Source organism: Tetrao urogallus (genome assembly GCF_951394365.1).
Source record: "Tetrao urogallus genome assembly, chromosome: 2".
In the NCBI taxonomy this organism is placed as follows: domain Eukaryota; kingdom Metazoa; phylum Chordata; class Aves; order Galliformes; family Phasianidae; genus Tetrao; species Tetrao urogallus.
The window spans coordinates 44,825,419-44,849,260 of NC_136814.1; the positions used below are offsets into that span (position 1 = coordinate 44,825,419).

General features: G+C 44.2%; 2 protein-coding genes across 2 annotated transcripts; both read right to left on the reverse strand.

Moving 5' to 3' along the window:
• Window positions 1-10,049: 10,049 nt before the first annotated feature.
• PNLDC1 (PARN like ribonuclease domain containing exonuclease 1) lies at window positions 10,050-20,676 on the reverse strand (the record flags this gene model as incomplete). Its single annotated transcript, XM_079532723.1, has 19 exons — window positions 10,050-10,122; window positions 10,647-10,745; window positions 10,914-11,089; window positions 11,570-11,669; window positions 12,157-12,199; window positions 12,337-12,465; window positions 12,905-12,972; window positions 14,279-14,334; window positions 14,526-14,611; window positions 14,875-14,944; window positions 15,646-15,783; window positions 16,779-16,858; window positions 17,622-17,722; window positions 18,231-18,319; window positions 18,986-19,109; window positions 19,258-19,291; window positions 19,908-19,981; window positions 20,103-20,160; window positions 20,601-20,676. The coding sequence occupies 19 exons, from the start codon at window positions 20,674-20,676 to the stop codon at window positions 10,050-10,052; spliced, it is 1,674 nt and encodes a 557-aa protein (XP_079388849.1).
• Window positions 20,677-21,049: 373 nt separating this feature from the next.
• MRPL18 (mitochondrial ribosomal protein L18) lies at window positions 21,050-23,528 on the reverse strand (the record flags this gene model as incomplete). Its single annotated transcript, XM_079550547.1, has 4 exons — window positions 21,050-21,224; window positions 21,443-21,677; window positions 22,658-22,838; window positions 23,465-23,528. 4 exons carry the CDS (start codon window positions 23,526-23,528, stop codon window positions 21,153-21,155), a joined length of 552 nt encoding a protein of 183 aa, XP_079406673.1. The 3' UTR covers window positions 21,050-21,152.
• Window positions 23,529-23,842: the final 314 nt, after the last annotated feature.

The following is a 23,842-nucleotide window of genomic DNA, read 5'->3' on the forward strand; positions in this document are numbered from 1 at the left end:
CTGAAACTTGCTTACATCTTGACTTACATTTTTGTTCTGGATTATGAAGGACACTTCTTCCAGTTAGGAAATGATGTGTCACATCAGGCAGAATTTAAAGTGTCAGAGAATATTGCCCTAGATGACAAGATTGTATCACCTCTGATATAATCCTGTGCCTAAGCTGCAAACTGTGCTGACTGTCAGAGGAGCACTGTTTGGGGCGAGCTGGGAAAAGAATGGGAAGAAAATCCTGACCACTTTTAGTATGATGGGGTTGGATATAGGAATTTTTAATGTAATCATAAGTTGGACTTTTGAAAGGAAGAGCTCTCTCCTGGTCCCATGTTCCCAGTTAGTGATCTCACTCCAGTTTTAGTGAAAAGAAAAAAAAAAAAAGAAAGAAATGAGTATATTTTCATTTTTGTCTGTTTCGGAGAGAACAGTTTCTGCTCTTGGGAATTCCAGATTTGAATGCTGTGTCTGTGGCACTGTTATTAATAAAGTCTGCTTATTTAATCTGTTCACGGGTATGTCTGGGACTTTCCATTCCTCTAAGATCGGTGAAGCGTTCAGTTTTCTATTTGTTTGATTTAATGCATCTTGTAAGAATTGTCTGAGGAAGAAAAGGGCCATCTCCTGGAGATTCCTGGAGACTGGAGCTGCCTTAAATATTTACAAAAGCAAATGTATGCCTTTGTGCCTGCAGCTCCTCTTCGTGGGAGCTGAAAGAGCACACAAGGCTTCTCAGAGCCCTGCATCCCACCTCTGCAGGGACAGCAGTTGTGGGCACTGCCAGCACAAGATGGGAACTGCAGCAAGTACCTCCTGTCTGACTTTGCTTACAAAAAGAAAATGATGTTGGTGATGTTGGTTTGCTTATTGCTTTTAAATAATGCAATCAAGCACTCAACTGTCTCTGAGTCTTTTTAATTAATTGAGAGTACAATTGAATGTATATAAGCAACCTAAAAGGGTTTTGCTGTTTCTTTCAAAATTCAGAGATCAAATGCACCAAAATGAAACCCAAGATCTTTTTTTTCTTCCCCCCCCCCCCCCCCCCCTCCAATTCTCATTTTTAGAGACTGATGGTTTTGCCCTTACTGACAGGAGATGGCCCGGGAGGTGCTGGGAAAGGCAGTGCACGTACCCAGCATTTCCTCACAGCAGGAATGTCGAGCCCCACTGGCTGCTCTCAGGGGCAGTATGCGTTGTACAGGATATGACTGGCCACACTTTTCGGCATGGCACCTCCTCACATCTGGGCAGGAAGAAGGGCTTTCTTGCTTCCTGCTTCATGGGTCGGTGCTGAGCATTTCTCCTGTCTTTTCCATGCTGGAGACATGGAACATCCTCTCAGTCACTCCGACTTTGCAGAGCCTTTCTTCCTGGGGCCCAGGGAGGACTGTACCTTTCACTTGAGTGAATGAATTCATTTTTTTCCTTCCACAGCCACAGCATGTCATGCTGGCACCGTACTTCAAGCACACTACGCTTCCTTCTTTCTGCTGGCTTAGCCTTGTCTGTTATGAGACAGATCCCCCAGTCCAAACAACCACCAGCAGAGCACCCAGCACGGTGACACAGCCCTCAGGACTATGGATTCCTCCCAGCCAACTCCCATGCTTCTGCACACATACTACCATCATTTACTTTCTCAGAAGCTGATGCAAGGACATGGCTGCGCCTCTTGGACAGGCACTGGCAGCAGGCCAAGACAGGTCCAAAGCACAGTCTTCATTTCCCTCCCAGCTTTTGTCCTGTGAAGCTACCATTGCCTTCCTGTTGCTGTAGCTGTGTCTGTCTGAAGTGTGTGCTCTCCAGGTCAAGTAAACTGATCCTTCGGAGAAAACAGCAGGAGCAAGGGGCAAAGCCCAGGCTGGTCCCATGCAGGCGCTCTGCTGATGGAGGAAACATGAGCTTTCCCTGCATTTCTTTCTCTCTATCATCTCCAGAGAGGTCTGGGTGAAAGAGTCTCTTTACTTTGGAGCCTACCTAAAGAACGAGTGTAAGTGAGATGTGCTAAGTCTGACTTATTGAAGAGCAAATAATAGAAAGGTTTCCTTCTGAAAGGGAAGATGTGGAAGGATCACACAGTGCACAGCCCCGTGTGTGTAAAGCAAAGTCCAACAAGGCAAACAGAAGAGAAGTGGCTGGAGGGAGGACCGTGCCTTTCTCTCTTCCCCAGTGCCTCTTGATGCTGTGTTAGTGCACAAGGTAGGCTTTTCAACAGGACGGCTCTGGCATTGAAAGGCATTTGCAAAGCAAAGCAGAGCCATCAACAGAAATTGTATTCATTCTCCATCAAGACTCAGTTCTGCTGACTTTTGTGAATATTTTCAGTTGCTACAATTAGCACCAAAGCGCACCAGAAATTTCCTTCTTTCAAGTAAAACTTTTTCTCTTTTCCTAAGGAAACGAATTTTAGAGAGCACAAGCCAGTAACACAGTTGAGCTTACACAGATCTGCGAACTTCCCTCTCCCATCTTCTGTTGGATATTGAGAATAACTGAAATCAGCATACCATAACTGAAGGATTCTGTGCTGCACACCCAGCCTGATCCTGGAGACAAATTACAGCAAAGATCAAAACTTACATGGAAAATGTAGGTCCTCATCCTGCAAAGTGCTGAATGGTATTGGCTGTTCTTACCATGAAAGCAATAAAGAGATGCTTAGTGCTTTGTAGAATGTTGGTTTTTTGTTTTTTGTTTTTTCAAAGCCTGTGTAAATATGAGCAAACTACACTAGACAGCAAAGAATGCAAAATCAGATGAGGCCGTTACGTATTTATCCCTGGGTATATGTACATATTAAAATAATGCATTAATTGTCATTTTAACACTGGTGACCAATCATTTTGCTTTATGACTTTGTGTGCTCCGTAAAACGACAAACTTTTGGATTACATAAACATGGCTATAGAAAACTGTTGTGACTTTTCCTCTGATGGCAGTTATAATATTATCAGACTGGTTTTCATTAATAGTACATGGTAGCTGACTAAATGTGTGGCAATATAGATAATTTGCTAACATTTTCACATTTGCTGGGTTCTTATCACAAAAGAAGTTTTCTTTATTGTCTCAGGGCTGTGGGTTATTAATACCTATCCACAGAAGTAAGATCAGTAGGTCCACATCATACTTTTTTTTAGTAGTTATTTGTTTGCAAGCACTGCTATTTAAATGGGAATATCTGCTGTGCGAATCAGCTCAGTACTGTCAGCCTGGGCATTTATGCAATTTGCAGAATTTTATTTCTAACCTTTGCAGCAGCCCTCTCTAATGAGTAGATTTTTCTCTGCAAGGAACTATTTTTACTTTCCCCCTTTCATGCTTGAGATGAGATCTTTGTAACCCAGCTGCAACAAGGAACTGGGAATCACTCAGTACAATATTTGTAACAGAATATGCAGAAGAGAATGCATATCAGCTTTAGCTCTGACGTGTTCAATAAACCTGTCTCTCCTTTGGTGAAGTGATTTAATTTACATAATATTCACAGACTGTATCTGTTCTCTTCCTAATGCGTGGGACTCATAAGAAATTAATTTATTTACAGTCACTCTAAATTATAATACCTAGGAACCTAAAAATTATCTGGCATGTTTCCACTAGCTGCAGTAATGCAAACTGCTGGCAGAATATTAATTCCCCTCCTGCTCACAGAAAAGAGCTCATGTTTCAGAGAACATCACAACAGAGTCACTTAATCACATTGTACCTCGTTAGCAGATGATCAGCAAAGCCTAACAAGATCAAATCCAATGCCTGGAAGATGGCACATTGTTTCTGAAGGCATATTTGCCATTTAGTGCTTCCCATGGCATGTTGGGATTAGGTGGTAGTGTTATCATTCTCTGATTTCTCTGTTTCAAGATGAAGAGGAGGAGACCTACTGCTTTTCATTAAATCATAGAATCATAGAATGGTCTGGGTTGAAAAGGACCACAGTGATCCTCTAGCTGCAACCCCCTGCAATGTGCAGAGTCGCCAACCACCAGACCAGGCTGCCCAGAGCCACATCCAGCCTGACCTTGAATGCCTGCAGGGATGGGGCATCCACAAAACCTCCTTGGGCAACCTGTTCCAGTGCATCACCACCCTCTGTGTGAAAAACTTCCTCCTAATATCTAACCGGAACCTCCCCTGTCTCAGTTTAAAACCATTCCCCCTTGTCCTATCACTATCCACTCTCGTAAACAGCCGGTCCCCCTCCTGTTTATAAACTCCCTTCAAGTACTGGAAGGCTTTTGTCTTAAAACTGTCCACCGAGTTCGTCATTCTTTCCAGCTGTCTTGTGCTATACAGGCTGACTCCAGTGGACCTGCAGTCACCTGTTCAGAAGAATTTCTCAGCTATCACTACTCATTGCTGGGCATAGTTTTCTTTCCACTGGGGACAACACCGGACTTTCTTCTGACAGTCTTCAACACAGAGCAATGTCTGCACACCCTGCTCCCACGTGGAGCCTCTCAGCCTGTGGGTGTGCTGCTTTCCTGATCACAAGTGGGATAGAGCACTTCACCAACTGAAGGTCTACCAAGCTTTGCTCTCTGAGGGCTCTGGGATAAGCAGTGCAATAGCTACCTCCTATTTTTACCCCCTCCTCATGGTTCTCTCCAGTCAGATCTTGTTCACTGCAGCCCAAAAGAACCTGCCGCAACAGAGGCCCCAGATAAGGTTTGACATCACACATCATTGTCACCATCATGGCATTCCTCATCTTTGCCATGCCCATAAGACTCAAAAGCATTTTGAAATTTGGGACTTCTAAATCAGTGTTGTTCAGACTGGTTTACGCTTCTGCCTTGTCCAACCCTATTAGCAGCATTGCAAATACTTTGATCTGCCTCTGTGTGAGGGATGGAGTAGGTTGAGGTCTGGGAGCCAGTTCTGACAGCAGTACGGAGAGTCCTGAGAGATGAGGCAGAGACGGCCATTTGAGAGAAGGAGCAGAGTCAGGACTGAGTGGGAAACCCAGGTCTTCAGGCACGAGGTGGGTGTGCATTTCTGACTTCTCAGGACTATAAAGACAGTGAGTCACTATGCAAGATTGTCTGGGAAAACTTCTGGCAAAGCGAGGGCCTCGCTCCAGGGGCTGGGCAGTACAGTGGGAGCACCCACCAGCTGCATCTCCCAGGAAGGAGGCAAGGAGCAGCAGGAGGAGGACAGATCTCTAGCTGGGCTTGGGGAGGCCAAAGTGCAAAGCCCATCTTGGGCTGCAAAGTCTCTGAGAGTAACCATGGAAAAAACACCTATGTGCTCTAACCAGAAAGACCTGTCCAAAAGCTGGACCACAGAAAGTAAGCATAGTGCTAAAGGGTGGGAAGGCCAGAGAGCAGCAGGAAAGAAGCCCTGCTCCTGGCTGCAGGCTGCCACTCCTTTTGGGTGCTATGCCAGCCCTCGGGTCTGTCTGCTCAAAGGGGCCTTGTGCTGGTGTGGCACCTTTTGTCTGGTGCAGATCAGAGGTAAAAGGTGCCTATGGGACTAGGGAAGAGCTCCAGCTGCCTTTCTGTCCCCCATCGGCATGCTTTTCAGCTGTACTAATCATAGAATCATAGAATGGCTTGGGTTGGAGGGGTCCTCAAGTATCATAAAGTTCCAACCTCTCTGCCACTGGCAGGGTTCTAACTGCTAGATCAAGTACTTGATCAGATTGCCCAGGGCCCCATCCAACCTGGCCTCAAACACGTTCAGGGATGAGGCATCCACAGCCTCTCTGGGCAACCTGTTCCAGCACCCTAGTATTCTCTCAGTAAAAAGCTTCCCGCTGACATCTAGCCTAAATCTCTCTTCCTTAGTTTAAAACCATTCCCCTTTGTCCTATCACTATCTACCCTTGTAAAAAGTTGATTTCCCTCATGTTTATTAACACCTTTTAAATACTGGAAGGCCACAGTGAGGTCCCACAGAATCACGGAATATCAAGGATTGGAACGGACCTCAACAAATCACCCAGTCCAATCCCCCTCTGGAACAGGAACACCTACATCAGGTCACACAGAAACACGTCCAGGCAGGTTTTGAATGTCTCCAAAGAAAGAAACCCCACAACCTCTCCCTGTAGCCTTCTCTTTTCCAGGCTGATCAAGCCCAGTTCCTTCAGCCTATCTTCACAGGTGAGATGTTCCAGCCCTCGAATTATCTTTGTGGCCCTGCTCTGGACCCTCTCCAAAAGTTTCACATATTTCCTGTGTGGGGGGATGTAACACTTGGATGCAGTACTCCAGCTGGGGCCTCACGAGGGGCAGAGTAGAGAGGGACAATCACCTCCCTCACCCTGCTGGCCATCCCTCTTCTGATGGAGACCAGGATACCATTAGCCTTCTGACCATGATACACCCAGGATATTCATCAAAGTATGAAGCATAGGCATCCCCACTCCATTGTGATGCCCCCAGATGCAGACACCCCTCACTGTGCCCTACACATATCCTGTGGCATCAATTCCCATGACCCAGCAGCCCTATTGGAGCAATGACATCAAGCAGCTGCATCCCACATCCCAGGGGACGGGTAAGTCTCAAGTGTTGTAGGCAGCTGTGGGAGCTTGTGAGTTTGCAAATCCTTTTCTTTATGTGGGAACAACTACCTCTGCTGAAGGTGTTTCAGGCACAGAACAAATCAGTTCTGTCAGGTAAGCAAATGTTGCATGTCCAGTTATGCTGGCTGTGAGTAGTTTTTTAAACAATGGGAAATTATAGCCAGCATGACCTTTGGTAATCAAAAGCTGGAGGCAAAGCAGAAATTTCTAGCAGTGTCTTTTACAGCAAATCTAGAACAAGCCACAGCTGCACCCGATCACTAGTGCCAAGTCTTCTGAAACAAATAAAATATTCTGCATTAGTTCCAAGTACAGAATGAAGGGTTACTGATGATTCTTCCACTGATTTCAATGCTTAGAAATTCAGATGAACCTCAGGTGCGTCAGCGGTATTACTATTTAGAATTGCCACTGAAACCATGAGCCACAAGTTTGCTTCTTCCATTTGTGGCACAATAGATTGTTTTCTTTTTTGCATAATTGAAGACTATTTGGGAGTTGGGCTCTTTTTTTCGTAAGCCCTGCTATCAGTACAAGCAGGGGGATCCAAGTATGGAGCACAGCCCTGCTGAAAAGGAACCAGGAGTACTGGTGGAAGGCCATGAGCCAGCAATGTGCTCTCACAGCCCAGAAAGCCAACCATAGCCTGGGCTGTATCAAAAGAAGCATGGCCAGCAGGTTGAGGGAGGTGATTCTGCCCACTGCTCTGCATTGGTGAGACCTCATCTGGAGTACTGCATCCAGATATGGAGCTCTCAGTATAGGAAAGGCATGGACCTGTAGGAGAACATCAAGAGGAGGGCCACAGAAATGATCCAAGGAATGGAACTTCTCCTCTCCTCTACATCTCTTCTGGGGCTCTTCAGCCTCAGAAGAGAAGGCTCTGGGGAGACCTGATGGTATTTCTTTTAATGTGAGAATGCTGAACTCCTCTGCTGCCAGACTTCCACTCTGGGAGTTTGGCAGCAGGAAATGCCCTGAGAGGATACCCAGTGGAACAGGGACATTAACTCAGAAAATAAAAGGTACCTAATCATGAACATTTGACAAAAAGGAAGCGTATCAAAAATCAAGTTGTTCTTAGAAACAGATAAATTCTGATCTGAAATGCTCCATTTGCAGGGTTAGATATTTATCAGACATCTTTACAATTGTTTCACTGACTGTTGAAATTCTTCTTTCCAGACTTACAAGCTAAAGTAAAACCTTCTAATGGTGCTGAGGTTCACAATAACTTCTATTAGGGACTTTGCTGTGGTTTCAGCACTGACTTCAGGAGGCAGCAGGTTTGATTTCTGAGCTGACAGCCCTTAGAGCCACTTGAGGTGCACCTCTTGAGTGCTGGAATGACAAGGCAGGTTTCATCACCTCAAATTAGTTTCATAAGAAGTGCCCGAACTCCCTGTAGAAGGCATACAGGAATATGCACCACAAGAACTACTTCCAGTACTTCTAACTTTGGTTAGTAACAATTTCCTGGCCTGGAGAAAAAACGACAGCTGAGGTCAGAATGGCCATGTTGGCATGCTCAGGGAGATTGATCTAGAGCTACTCAGAAAAAATTGAAAATCATTTCCCACAGCTAAAATTTGCTGCTCTGATTTGTCGGTCTGGCCCCCAGCTAAACCGTTTCATGGGAATTGACTGCTAGTACATCTAACTGATGTCTTCAAAAGGCTCTGAGTGAGTGACCCTGGGTTATTACAGTCTGGCAACTTGATTCTGAAAGTCCTCCCCCCCAAGGGAGATCAGAATGTATTCAACCTGTCCGCATTTCTTATGTATAAAAGCTGAACACAAATTTAACTGATACGTAGTAGGAGTATCTAGTGGATCTACAGTGTTTTATGTTCTCCCAACTCTAATGCAGGAAAGCCAAGCCTTGATTTGCTACAATATTTTACTTCAGGAGGCATGTCTGTGCCTTGGAGGAGGGGAAAGCATTGTTGGACCTAAGGGCTCTTTCTCAAAAAGAGGTGAGAGAATCTCTGTTTTACTCAGAATTGAAGCTTGTTTCTGTAGAGGATGAACTGAGAGAGAAATCAGTAGTGCTAGGAGCTGATTTGCTGCTTGTCTGTGTGTCATTTGGAAAAGGAAACAGGAGAAAGGAAGCCAAATTTAAAACAGCACAATCGATTTTTCGTTACTTAAAGTGCATGCTCTCTTAAAAACTGCAGGGCTTCTCAGAGGTAATGGCTTCTATAACATCACACTCCCTAGACTGTAAAGATGAAAAGCAAGAGGCTTTATCTCCCCCACATTTAAGTAGCTAGCTGAAAGTGAGAACTTTCCCAAACCACACAGTTCAGAGCCTGTGCTTTCCTTAATACAAAGGGGATCTCTAGTGATGCTAAAAGACAAGAAGAATGACAGAATAAACAGGGAGATACTTGTGCTGTTATTTAAAGGAACGCTGTGACAGAAAACCCCACTACTGCAGGGGTTAAAAAAAAAAAGTCAGATCCGTTACTTGCCTGGCTGGGAGCTATCTTATGAAATGAGAGCTGCAAACCACACGTTCTGCTGAGATCAGGAACCACAGCTGAAGATACAGTGCTCTTTTCTCCAGCACATCAGCACAGCAGCTAACCATTAGTAGCAGAGTGCCAAGCACACCGCAATACTGTCGTTGCTGTAAGGTCCTCCACAGCAATAAGCATTTCAGAGTAAGCTAAATGCAGATTCTATATATTATCTGACTACCGACACCGTTAAATTAGGTGCTGAGCAATGAAATCTAAAGACCGTTATTTGGACATCACGGATCAGCAGGTTGTTTTTAAGAAGGAAAATTGTTTTAAAAAAAAAAGTTCTTAAGCTTGCAGTCCCTGGGCTGACAAACACAGCAGCTGTATCAGAGAAACTGATCAACAACGCACACCTTGTGGTATCTTTGGATAAAGGAGCGCTCACATGCTGAGCACTAGAAGCAAATGCAAATCGATGCCAACTCACCTGACCTGTGTATATTCTACAAATTGGAAGTCAATAAATTCCCTTTAGCTGTGATTAGCTTCAGCTCTATCGCTGAAATACACGACACTCACAGCACTGCAAGTCATTTTATATTCTCCATAATACTTCACGAGCCTCCAGAGTGGTTTCTGCCCATTTCCAATTGGTAAACAGTGACATTTCCCCTGCTTTACAACTGCCGTTAAAAATAGTCTCGTTCATTTCATAACTTCCAGAACTTCAGCACAAAAGTGTTCTATGCAGCAGAGCAAGCACTGAGAACAAACTGGCTTATGAATAACTGCAAAGCACCAATAGAAAAATCAAAGTAAATCAGTCATAAAAGCAAAATCTGCACCTCTGTGCTTCGAACAGATTACAAAGGAACACAAGCTGGACCCAATACATCCTCTTCAAAAACACTTTTCCACAAAGGCAGTTACAAACACTATTCTTTTTGCTCGTACTTTATTGAATGTAATGAAAATGAAACAAAACAAACATTCAAAAAAAAAAAAAAAAAGAAAAAAGGATCTGTTCCTCAGAGCTCATCTGAGAGAGTCATTTATGGTGAACGGGAAGGAGATCCTCCAAGCACAAAGGCCAACAGAGACCAAAGTGCCACAATACCAGAGACTCTAAAGGGGAAGAATGATAAAATACTGTTAATTTTGCTCTTGTTCAAAACTGACTCTTTTCCAGACTGTGTCAGGCCATAAATGCACCACTGACAAGCACTGCTGTCACTGCCTCTCCAGAGAGACATACTTTGAATCTAGAATTCTCTCCTACTACTGAGTTTTCAACTCTCCTGTAGAAAGAAACACAGCCATCCCACACCTGGAGACTCTGCCTCCTCCTCCCAGGCCCGGAGCTGGCACTGCAGCTTATCAAGGTCATCCTCTGTCTGTTACCATGGCACATAGTTTTGTGCTATCCGTGGGGAAACGTTCCTTAGTTAATGAAGATCAAGATCACTCCTGCTGCCCAGGAGTGAAAGCTCACAAGCACCAACCCACAGTCAGCACAGGAGCCTGCTTCTGAATCCCCTGTTCTCTGGGACGTGGCCAGAGAACAGCACACTGCTCCTGTGACAGGGCCGAGGCACTGAAAGAAATGCCTTTCTTCCCTCCTCCCCATTCATGTGATTTCCGTAACTCACTTTAACAGGCAGTTCACATGAGGAGAGTGCCTCCAGTGGCGATAGACAGAGATCTGCAGCTTAGGGTGATTTTTGTAATCACGCAGAACACGAACGACACTGTAAGGAGAAGAGATGTCATTAACCATGACTCCCAGGCTGCTTATGAAATCTCACACATCAGAGCAGGAAGCCCTCTGTCTAAATAGAGTGATACAGGAGAGAGTGGGAGAGAACTTGGATGAGAGGATTAAGGTAACAGAAAGTAAGGATTTTCTGGTTACTTACTGCTTAAATCTATTGGAGAGCAAAATGAATTGATTCTCTGAAAGCCGTCTAATATCAAAGCGACAAAGAGGCTGCAACTCCTGGTAGATCTGCCTTTCATCCAGCCGTGGCCAACCTCGTACACAGACAACCAAGGGAGGGGGGTATCGGCAGGAAGCATCTTCCCCAGAAAAGTTCTGGAAAATGTGCAATACTGAGACATATCTGCACCCAGCAACACTGCAGAAATACCACTAGCAGAAAACATGCAAAATGCAACACAAAAATAAGACAGTCCTCTGTACAATACAGCTGATGGTGTGAAGTTATGTTTCTTCTGCCCAAGGATTTTTTCTAAATGTGAGTCATAAAAGCAAACTCACAATTATCGTGTAGAAAAATAAAACAGAGAAACAGCAAGCTCTCTGCCAGGGCCCAGCAAGTCAGCGCAGCATTAAGGGACTAATGCCATCTTACAGGATAACAACATTAACAAACTCCATAAGGCAGAACTTGAACTCAGTGACGTTTTGAAAGGTCATTAGTACCACCCGCACGGAGACAGCTTCTGCCAAGGTGGGCCCAGGCAAGGTGTACTGTTCTCTAATGAATGCATCAGCTGAGCTACAGACCTACATATCCCACCACCTGGTTACAGACCTGCAATTCATACGCACAATGCTTGAGACGCCACCTCGGATGACATTCACCTTGTTCAAATACTCGGCTAACATGGTGAGATACTGAGAGAAAGAAGAATTGGCCTTCGCTGCATTGCTATGTCAGAAAACAAAACGGAAGAACGTTTTGTGAGAAAATGGGTTTTTTGAACCTTAGCATCATCTACAGAAGCCAAAAAGCTGCAAGCAGAGGGAAAGGATTTTTGAACAGTGGCTTAACTGAAGTCACCGAATCACAGAGATTTCAGAAGTGGAAACTAATGGAAAATGAATTGACCCTTAACCAAGTGAACTGACCCTGAGAGAGCTGATCCAAGGATAAAGGATTCACTGTGCCATTTCCCAACCTCTGAGCAATTTCATGGCCCCCAATTTCATTTTTCTAAATGTCAGCTTTGACATAAAGCTACTACTTTCAGATTTATAAGATAACAATCTAATTAGAACAGTGACATTTTCAATAACGCTCTTTTACCCAAAAGGAAGGCCTGAATACAAAACATCAGCCAGAACCAACTCATGACTTGTATTCCGTAAAATCCATCTACGTAACAATTCTTAATAAACCCTTAAGCTCCACTCACTCTGTCAAGCTGCACAACAGCAAATGAGCTGACTTCAGAAGAACTAGAAAGAGGAACAACGGGGTGCCATTAGAACAAAAACTGTAGAAACACCACTAATGGAAATTACTTTAAGCACAAAACTCACTGAAGTGCTAAGTTACTAACAGCAACATTATATAAACAAATGCTTCTTATCACTAAATAAACAACAGAGCCACAAAGCAGGGAAGGCATTGTCACATTCGAACAACAAGTGTTGAAGAAGCATTTTACCTGAACCACAGAGAAATGCATCATACGCTGCCTCATGAGGAGCCGCCTTCTCAGCTGAAGCGTCCAACAAAATCAAAAAGAAACAAACACCTCTAGCACACTGTGGAAAATGCTTGGCCACAGAACCTTAATGTCTGTAAGATCTATTCTGCTGTTTATTCCTCCACTGCTCAGCTGTTCCCTCCCTCCCCTTAAAGCCCTTACAACCTATGGCACATCTATGATTCTACCGGGCATTTTTAAATGACCCCAGCAAAAAGGCAACACTTATACCAATGTCTGAAGAGTTTAGTGAGATGCACATAAGAACAAAATTAACTTTCATGAAGACCTGAACCAAATTGTGTTTAACGCTACCGATGGCATGGGAACTGCGTACCAGCAGCTCGATGTAAAGTCAGCAGTCCTACTCACACTCACTGATGCTGTGCCTGTGGACATCCACAGAGTAAAACAAAACTCCCAACTTGGAAGGTGTGCTTAAAAACTGTACCGTATCGCACAGAGTCACTTGCAAGAGCAATCACTGGACACGATGGATCCATGGGATTTAAGTCGCTGCTGAAGATAAATGGACATGTAAGATTTTTGTCCTTCCTCGGTATGTTAGAGACAAAGTTACATGCCTGTTCTCTAGTAACCTGTGGCTTCATTTTAGAAAAAGCTACTGAACATGTTAGAAGCAACTTTTAAACTACTGCATGAGAAGGGTGAGGTACTTTGCTGAACGCAATCTTCCAGTCTTTCTGAAAACTTAACTCCTAAATACCACTTCAGTCTCTTCTTCCATTCAAACCTGCAAAGGAGCATATTTGTTCTGACTGCACGCAAAAATGTAAATTAAACTGAAAATCAACAGGCCAGATTAAACTGAAACCCATGGAATGGCTGAAACAAAAGAACAAAAAACACGGGACCTCTGAGAACCTACAGTCTGAAACAGCTAAAAACAGTAACAACACCCACCACAGAATAATGCTGTTTTTATAAGCTCTAATTTTGTATCTGATTTTTGGAAGTGAGGGTGAGGGGAAATTTTGATTTTCCTACCAAGTATTGACAACACACACAAGCAATTTATCCACAGAACAAGTGTAGAAAAGGTTAAATGTTCTAACACACCATGGCTAAGCTGATGAAATACAGGATCTACTGATGCTCCATTAGATTATCGTACTTAGTTCCTGCTTTCAGCTAAGAGAAGCTTTTTCCTGAGAGCGGGTATTTCAAATCAGTGTTTTCACTGAGAATTTAAATTCACTCATTTCATCACATGCCACAAGCTGTGCAGCTGTGTATAAGGCTACTTGCAAGCAAACCTCCAGACCAATTAAATAAAGGTGGAAAGCTATTACAAAGCTATGAAGTCCTGTTGGTATTTTGGAATACAGGCATCTCTATAACCACATAACTAGAAGCATAGAATAGTTCAAGTTAGCAGGAGCCCACAAGGAGCATGGAGTCCAGCCCCTGGCTCCACATAGAACCATACAGAATTCAAACCCTCTGTCTGAGAGCTGTGTCCAACCGCACCTTGAACTCCAGCACTTGAGGCTATGCCCCCTGCCCTGGACAGCCTCAACCATGCCCACCGCCCTGATACTCTGCAGTTACACAGTAGAAACTACAATACATCTCAACATCTCATGGACTGTAGTCCCATTGTACTAGATGAAAATTGACTTAAAAAAAAAAATAATAATTCACAATTACTTTATAACAAATACGAGCAAAGCTTTTGCTCTTAAATTTAGGAAGACAAGAAACAAGCTTGAAAACTTTTGGGAGGAGGAAAATTATGAACAAACAAAATATTTTTCCCATGAAAACAAGATGGACTACAGAAGTTTTATAGCCCACCACTGACCTGCACAAAACCTCATACACCTCCAGAAGATTAGATACTCGAGGAAACTGATAGTTCTGTAAAACAAATCTAGGTTAGAAAACCATGTGAGTTCATTCACTGATCCTGCTGCCTCATTAAATGGGATCTGAAATCAGACCGTTTCAAGGCAACACTTAGAACTGATCACAGCTGCTCTGTGACCATCACACGTTCTTTACTGGATGAAAGAGATGTAAGTCCGCATAGAAAGATCTTTCCATCTCACCTTCCAGATGGATTTTGTTACAGTCTTGGTATCTATGAGAACAGGAAACAGGTGGTGAATGTTCTTTTTAAATTCCTCATAGCTTTCTGAAAGCAAAGCACATAAAGACATTACAAAAACGAGGAGAAGCCAATGGTATTTCAAACAGTTAAGAAAAGGAAGTGTACTCAGAGGAATGATGCCCTGTTCCAGCAGGGCACAGTAGAGATAGGTGATCAGCACTGTTGCTTGCTCAGCTTTGTGGGTGACTGGGGTGGTGAAGGACCACCAGCTCTCACCCTCTCCTCCCTGCTGCAAGGACAGCTGCTGGGGGCACAGATCCTGGGACAGCAGATACGCACAGCATTACCTGGCAGGGGGTTGTAGAACTTGTCATGGAGATGACAGAGGTCCATCAGCATGTTGTGTCCCACCAGAGGCTATTGGAAGAACAAACATAACAACAGCCTGTTTGAAGCACAGTTTTGCAGAAGGACTCAGGCGTAACCAACCTCAGGCCTGCTCAACAGCTGTAATCCTTTCCTCCCAAAAGTAATTCAGGTTGCATGAGTTATATCAAGACTAGTATTTTTAGGAAATCAGACTTATGGGCTCTCTGAAGAGGGTATTTTTCAGTAGAACTCTATTTTGAGTGGATTGAAGGAACTATGGGGCAGATTCCCGTTCAGCTGAGCAGTGATAGTATCTTGCAGTGATCAGATTTACAGTCCTACTCAGAAGTGGAAGGACATCACCTCCTTATCACCCATAAAGCCCTCTGAAGCTGAAATTCATTCAATAATCTGGATACAGAGCACAAGAATTGTCATCTATAATCACAACAAAGGTGTGCATGATCCAAGAAACAGGTCTGCCACATGCTAGAAATCTTAACTTGTTCAAAACAAAAATTTGCTCAGATTTCTTAGATGGTGATTCATGCTGTAACAAGGATTCAGCATTGCAGACTCTTGTGTTTACTCAAGTAGACAACTGACAACTGAACAGGATGATCACACTGAACGAGCTGAGTCATTTAACACAAGCCACTTTATCTCTTATCATGCTTTTACATCCAGAACAGCAAGTTAAATAAAAGATTAAAAAATAAATAAATGAGAATAGTGATGGGTCGTTTTACCTTTTTAGCTTTAACAATTATCTGGAAGAGGTTGGTAAAGCCCCGGGCAGATGTGAGAATGAGCTCCTTCTGGCAGGAGTCATGAGAAGAGCTTTCCAGAAGGCGACGATGCTGCGGACTCACTTTTTTCACCATTACCTGAAAAAAAAAAACAGTGGGTATCAGCCTTCCACATTACCTGTGTGTACTGAATGCTGAGGATTCAAGATCCACTTCTAGTATGAAAAATGAAGAAAAAAAGATGAGAGAATGTGCATCTCAGACCTCAGAACAGCCAGGCTCACTTTCCTTCCCTTTTGAGGTCAGTGCTCCACTAATACGAGACCTCTTCTGATGGTGCCTTATTAATGCTTTTCTTTTTAAGAGGATGGCTCCTATCACAGATAGTTTGGACCACAAATAAACATAATTAACTTTATGCCAATACTATAAGTTTATGGAACCGAAAAACAAACAAACAAAAGCATTGCACAGATTGAATCCCCAAAGGCTGTGCTTCAGGTGAGCAGGCTGGGCAAGCCTGTCACTCTGCTGATAATGGCTATCAAGCCAAAACAGAACTAAAGCAAGGAAAAAAAATAAGAACAACAACAAAAAAAACCCTCCATAATCCATTTCTAAGCAACTGACTGTTACCACTACTGTGCCATGTTCTAAAATGTCTGCAGCCATTGGTTTAATTCAGAAAATACTGCATCAAAAGGAAAATACCAGCGTAAACAAAGGCATATCCCACTAAAGCAAGACATACAAAAGTAAAAATCTTCAAAGCAACTGTATGGCAAAAGACAGCAAAGAAAAAACACAAAAGGCTGAAAACTGCTATTTCTTGCAAAGGTATTAAAGGAGAGATTTTTCAAAGGCAGCAGGAGAGTTTCTGCAGAACTGCCCCAAGGACAAGTGTTTCTCACTCAAGGTATTTTGTGGTCACAGGGGAAACAGTTCCACTTGGGAACTGTTCCAATAACCAAAGTTATTCAATTTTGTGAGATCCCAAGAAAAGGGATTCAGAATTGACACTTCTCTTTGTCACTGCCTTCTCCTCTTGGACTCATTATTAAAAGGCAACACTTCAGAATCACTGTGGGAATGTCAGTCCTACCTACCAAGGTGGAAACTCTCTTACAGCTCACCTCATTGTCTCCAAGAGGCTCTGTCCAAACGTTTGGGAGAGCTTGTCGCAGAACCAGTTGAACATCAAGCATCTGAGAATCTAAGACAGAAATGAAGTAGTAAAAACTTTAGAGGTGCAAATAATTCTGTTTAGCAAAACACTTTTTTCTAGACAGAGGGACTAACCAGATCGTTCTACTCCAGGGTACAAAAAACAGTCCTGAATGATACGATCTTAATACATTCCTGCACATGTAGTGACAGCAAAAAAAAGTCACATGGAGAATTTCAGTCAAATAAGCTTTTGGGAGGACACAAAGTAAAGGAAAAGACCAACTGAAAATGAGTGGAGAGAGAAAGACATTCCTGAGAGCTCTGGAGGGAAAAAAAAAAAAAAAAAAGGCTGCATTTACAGAAGAGCAACATGGGTTGCAAGTGGGCTTCTATGCCTACTAGCATGAGGTGCCCCGTGGCTAGGTGGGCCTTTCCTGTTGCTGCACAAGGGTGGTAATATACTTTGGATGAAGTTCCATCTTCTAAATCCCCCTGTACTGAAAACAAGCCCACTGCAGACGAATCCAAAGCTTTCCTGTTTCAGAGCAACTATGAATTTTCCAGCTGCTACTCTGAAGCACACAATGGAAACCAGTGACTGCAAAGCAAGCTCTTCTGGTCCAAGCACCCAGACATCCATCTCTGCCACGGGAAAACCCAATGCCACAACAACACAGAAAAGCAGAGCTCAGAGAGAAATTCCTGACAAGAACAGAGACATAGATAGGAGGAGGAAACAACAAGCAGCCCCAGATGTTGAGAAGTGACAAAGCCACTCAGAGCCCACAGGAAGGCACCCTGCTTCATACCACTCAGATCCTGCAGAATCATTGAGTCCCCTTCCTTGGCTGCTGCTATCCAACAGGTCACTTCATCAATAGCCTTCTTCACCACATTCATGTTCAGAGCACTGAAGCAGGATCAGGGATGAAGAAGGAATGGGGGAAATTGTTTTGTGTTTCCATAGAGGGAGACTCACACCCCGCTCTGGGAATGCAGAATTTCCCAATTATCCAGCCAAATCCAGATTGTATTGTATGATTTTTTCCACCAAAGTATCAGGAAGCACTTCTTGACTGTGCAAGTGAAGAAGCACTGGAATAGGCTGCCCAGAGAGACTGTGTAAGGTTTTTCAATCTCTCCCTCCCTCTTCGGAGATCTTTAAAAGCTGCCTGGACATGTCCTGAGCAAGTAGTTCTTGGTGTCCCTGCTTGAGCAGGGGTTGGAGCAGATTACTTCCAGAGGTCCCTGCTAGCCTCAGCAATTCTGTGATCTCAGTACTTCTCAGGACAAACTACAGTATGTGGAAAAAGTTGGCAGCAAGGCATTCAGATCAACAGGTTTTACAAAACATGATTTGAGAAAAGATAGCTGTCAGCAGTGACATTACAGGAGCCATCTCTCTAAGTAACACTCACCTGCAAACTTTCCAGCTACCCTCTAAGAGACGCTGGCTAAGGATCTTCTCCTGTAACTCATTCATGTATGGGATTCCATCTTTCAGGAACTGAGGAGGAAAAAATGCCAGATTGATTATTTGCCCCTGGACTTTCTTGCATCAGGTAAGAGAACAGCACAGCCAGATTCAAACCTGGCATGTATTAAGGTGATAAGGGTGTGTCTCATTTTAAAAACAGCCTCTTGGAAAACACCAACTGATGGTAATTCAAGATACATATTTACGTAAAGGAGGACACATGTTTTGCTGTGCTTTCGCCTTTCCTTTAAGGAAATAAGATAATTCATGTGTCAAGATAAAAATCACACCATGTTACCTGCTTAGAATTGTTAAACAGTGCTCTTACGTAACAACATAGCCTCAGTTTTATTGGAAATCTGGCAATAGAAAAGATGCAGGTAAACTGAGAGCTTCACACCTTTACGGCTAACAAAGACACCCTCTGGAGTCTCTACTGACTTGTATGCTCACTAGAGATGCCTCTTGTTCTTCAGAGATGGGGAAATGTGCTGTAGGCTGACAAAGACGTGCTGACTGACTATAAGGCACTTCAGAAAACCACTGTTCCTTCTCCCCGTTGATAATAAACCACACTATGTATTCATACATTAGCAAACTGCTTTTTTACCCCGAGTGTGTGGACATTAATACTAAGTTCTCCTGTAATTGTACAGATTTCCTCTGTTCTAGATTCCTAACACACAGACTACCTACCTTATTATAGTCAAAGCCATAGTGAGACAGGAATTGAATGCTAGATGCAGAAAGGGTGAATTCAGCATCCATAACTCCCAAAGTTGACGGAAAGAGAAAGAAATTGTATGAATGCACCACATACCTACAACGAAAAGGAAAACTCCACTAGAAGATAACGACAAGATATTGCATAACCCTTCCCAAGAGATTTCTGCATAGCAGTACAACCACACTGCCTTCATTTTGAAAGGTAATTGCAAGGCCATGTGGAAAAGATGCTTTTTACCTACTTGTTTGAATTTTCTTCTGAGAATATTGCTAGCCCTGCAAGAGAGAGAAACGTTAATTGAAATGATGATGTTGGACTGATATCTACAAATGCTGTGACAATTAATAATGTGATGCAATGACCCTGAGGGAGTGCACCTTTCTCATTCACTAACAACTTTAGACCAGTGAGAAGTATACAGCCCACAAGACTTCAAGTTATTTACAATGTTAGAAAGCTGATTCTATTAAACTTCAGAGAATATCATGCAACCAACCAAAGCAAATCAATGGCCCAGTGCACAGAACACAAACACAGCAATCTGCAGGGCTCAGCACGAGGCTGGAAATCATAGAGTGGCCTGAGTTGAAAAGGACCACAATAATCATCTAGTTTCAACCCCCCTGCTATGTGCAACCACCAGACCAGGCTGCCCAGAGCCTGGCCTTGAATGCCTCCAGGGATGGTGCATCCACAACCTCCTTGGGCAACCTGTTGTTCCAATACCATATAAATTGGTGATCACGTTCCGGGAAGCTATTCTGAATTTTACCGTGTATGCTTGACAGACCACACAACTAGTCCTCATATAAAGATCAGCACCTATGGCTTGGCTCAGAGGAAAAAAACACCAACCCCCTGAAGGCTGCTTTCTGCCAGCATGGCACTCACCCAGCTGCGTGATGGTGAAGCGCTGCACACTCTGCCTGACCTTCTGGTACCGCTCAGCTGGGGAGTCAAACAAGCTGATTGATAACAAGGAGGGTTGGGAAAGGGATGAGAGTAAGAAGAGCTGCAGTGCTCAGGTTCACTTCCACAACGCCTGAGCAGCAGCTCTCCCCTGCATGTGAAGTCCAACAGCCTTACCTGGGCTGGTTATTTTGTGGGAAAACTGAATGTAGGCCAGTAAACTCCATGTCCAGGCCTGTTAAAGAGAAGGAATTCCAAAACAACAAATAAAAACACCGGATAATGGAAGCATGCATTTCACCAGCATCTGGGCAAGGACCTCTCCTCAAACCCACGAAGAGCAAGCTTCAAAGAAAAGGGACTGACTGCCACAAAAGCGTGGCTGCATGAGGGCAGCTGCCGCACGGGGAGCTGGCAGCAGAGCACGGTGCTGCTGCGAGCTAGAACTGATATGGTTCACAATATATGAGAGCAGCATCCTCTGCCCTCCTGTCTGCCATGGTGTCTTCATGGACAACAAGCTGCTGAAGCGCCTCTCGGTGCATTTCCTCATTTACACACAGCTTTACAAGACTGAAGTTTCAGAGGCGCAACACTCCGACCAGGAGCACGCCCGAAGGCGGCGTGGCCTGCAGCGGCCAAACAGCAGAGCCCACCCGAGCGCGCAGCGCTCACCCAGGAAAGCGGCGCGGCCAACGCGGTCCCGCAGGCTGGGCAGGCAGCGTGCGAAGTCCGCCGCCCCCACGTCCATGGCTGCCGGCGGGCAGCAACCTTCGCGCAGGTGAGGCAGGGCAGCGCCGCGCCGCTCCCCGCCCCGCCCACTATGCCCGCGGGGCTGCCGGGCCGGGGCAGGCGCACGCAGGCCGGATGGCTGCGCAGCTGTGCTCCTCGGCCTGCGCAGAGCCGCAACGAGGCGCGGTTGGGGGAACGTAAATTTTTCGGTTTTCTTTTTCACGAAGTACTGCACAAAACTAAATTACTGTTCTAGATTTTTTGCTAAGTCAGACGCGCAGGGACCGAAGTGATAAAGATGAATGTTTCATTCCAGTATAAAGAAAAGTGTTGGAAATTTCATAATCAGGAATTCGACGCTTCTATTTATTTATAAATATTTTATTATTAGATGCCATGTTCCAACTCCTTCCATTTTCAGTCCCTCGTTGTGGCTGGATCCACACCTAAGGAAGCAAGTGATGTTCCTTGGAAGTTGTCCCAGTGGTCTCCATTTTATTGGTAGATTCTCCGCGGCTCCCGCAGAACAACACCACCCTCCGTCATTGCTTTTTCAAATTCCTGGATCTTGTTGGAAAGACAGAGATGTGAACAGAGAGAAAGCAGTCAGCACCCAAACATCACTGTGGACACAGAGTGTGTAGCCTGTCAAGGTTACCCTTTGGACTGTTGCAAATAGAAACAGTCAAACCAGATAAGGAAACTACTGGTGCAAAAACAGAAATCAATGTTCAGAAAGGGGAAAAAAAAAAAAAAAAAAAGCAAATCAAGTTTAAGGTACTTGCCGAATCACAACGACGTTCCCAAGGAATAACAGCTTTAAAGTTCACAAAGTTGATTCCCGCTTCCAAACAGCGCTGTGCCATAACACGGCCAAGGTTTCTGCAGGCTGTAACGCCCTTAGGACTGTACAGGTGCCTCTTTATAGCCCACTCTCGAGTAGAGGCAGATAACACAACGTTGCCATTACTGCGCTCCACAAAGGCTTCTACGTAATGCTGTGTCCGCTCCAGCCGTAACCTGGGGAAGGGAAAAATGCAACATGGAGTATGATGTCTTTCCCAGATCTAAAGAGAGAACACACTGATATACGGTCAGTAACTGAAGTTATTTGCTTTATGAGACAACATTGAGTGCACTGGAACTATTAATATAATGATTTCTTCTTAATATTGCTTTTATTAATTTGGCAGACTTTATTTCTTACTTTATTTGGACATAAAATAGGACTCCTTTTACCAGTTAAAGAGACTGAAGTTCCAAGAGTGACTTTTCAGCAATCACGTGCCTGGCCCTATAGTGCCTATATATGCACTCACCCCAAAAACAAGCACTGTGCATCTGTACAATGCTGTACTGCTGTCTGTGCGAGGGAACTGATCCGACTGAAAAGCAACTCTAGGTTTGTCATACAGCCTCTTAAAGTCTTTTTCATACACCTGAGAGCAACTGGTCAGGTTTGGCAAGTGGCCAAGGAGCATTGCTAAGACCTTAACAACTACAGTCTGTTAACAGCACAGTATTTCCTATTGCACTATCAGGAAGAAAAAAAAAAAAATCAGATTTCTAGATTTGAATGAACTGTACATAGTTCTCTCGAGAAGAAAATAATGATATTGATTTCCCAGCTTAAGATGTACTTGTTTTCCATAAGGCAAGCAATCAACATTTTCTTACAAAATAAAAAAACCAATCAAGTACCTCAAGTAAGACAATATTGCATGGTCAGCATAAGACTATCAAAATCCTAAGTTAAACTGCAGTTGTTTAATCAATATTACTATCTTAAAGACAGAAAGATCTTAAACATACGCTACCTTTCATGCAATGACAATCTATTACTCTCTGAACATAAAAGGTATCTGCCAGTTAAGAACAGCTGAAGGGTTAACTGATTCAATAACCCAAAAAATACATTTTATGGAAATTCCATATAGTATATATTTCTTAATTCTTATTTATTTTGGATTTTCACCTCCCCTAGTGGTCTTCTGACTCACCTGTGCCAGAATTCACGCTTTGGCCATGTTGTCTTCCAGCCACGCTCCTTCCTAGCAAGTGCCAACTGCTCAAGGTTCCGAGGGTTCCTGTTAGTGAACTCTGGGGAAACAACCTCATTCTCCCTTGTGTCTATTTCACTCTCAGATTTCAGGCTAGCTGTAGTTGAAGCATAACAGAAACCTTAAAGGAAAGCAGGGAAAAAAAAAAAAAAAAAAAAAAAAGCAGAAGGGAAAAAACAAAATTAAAAAAAAAAAAGTTAGGAATTATATATAACACAAACAGTAGATCAAATACAAAATAATGGGTTATCAAACCTCAGCCACTTTCTTCAACTTATGAGATAGAGCATAAGATATAAACTGAAGGTATGTGTAACTTCAGCTATGTTTTAAGATGTGTGCATATAACACAAATTGGAGAATAATTACAAGATTTCCATAATCAGGGCTCTAGGAAATACTGACACTGAACTGCACAAGGAACCAAGAACTGCAGTACCAAATTAGTTAAAACCCATCTATCTATCCCACCTACCTGATCACCAATCACGCTATCACACTTGCAAACTCACTCTGCTACGCTCTTTTTTACTTCCGGAACAGCAGCGGAAACCCCTCCACCGGGCTAAGGCTCAAGGCCCTGCTTGCCAGCCCCCAGCCCATCCCGCAGCAGCCGTTACCGGCGGCAGCAAGGGCCCGCGCAGGACGGAGCAGCCGCACCGAGACAACCGATCTGGCAGCAAAGGGGGCGCGACGCCTCCTACTGGACAAAGCTGGTTTGGAGAGTGACAGAGCAGTCGATCTTACCCGCTCGACGCGCCCGGAGCCGGCCAGCCACCAGCAACATGCAGCCGCGACCGCCCAGCGCCATGGAGAGCCGGCGCCCGCCACGACCTCAGGCGACAGTCACCTCCCAGGCGCTTAGAGATCCCTGGGCGCCGCCATCTTGGGTGAGGCCGGCACCTCCTTCCGGAAGCTGGGGGGGCACTTCCGCCCAGGTGGTTGTGTCACGTGGGAGCAGTGGGCGGGCTGCTGCGCGCGCAGAGCACGTATTTTACGGATGGGCCGCGTGGAGGCTGCGCGGTAATGGAGGTTGTCCCGGAAGGCGGAGTGGCTTTGGGTACTGGCCTTTCTCTATGGCCAGAAAAGAAAGTAGGGCCTGAGACAATACAAATCTTGGTTTTA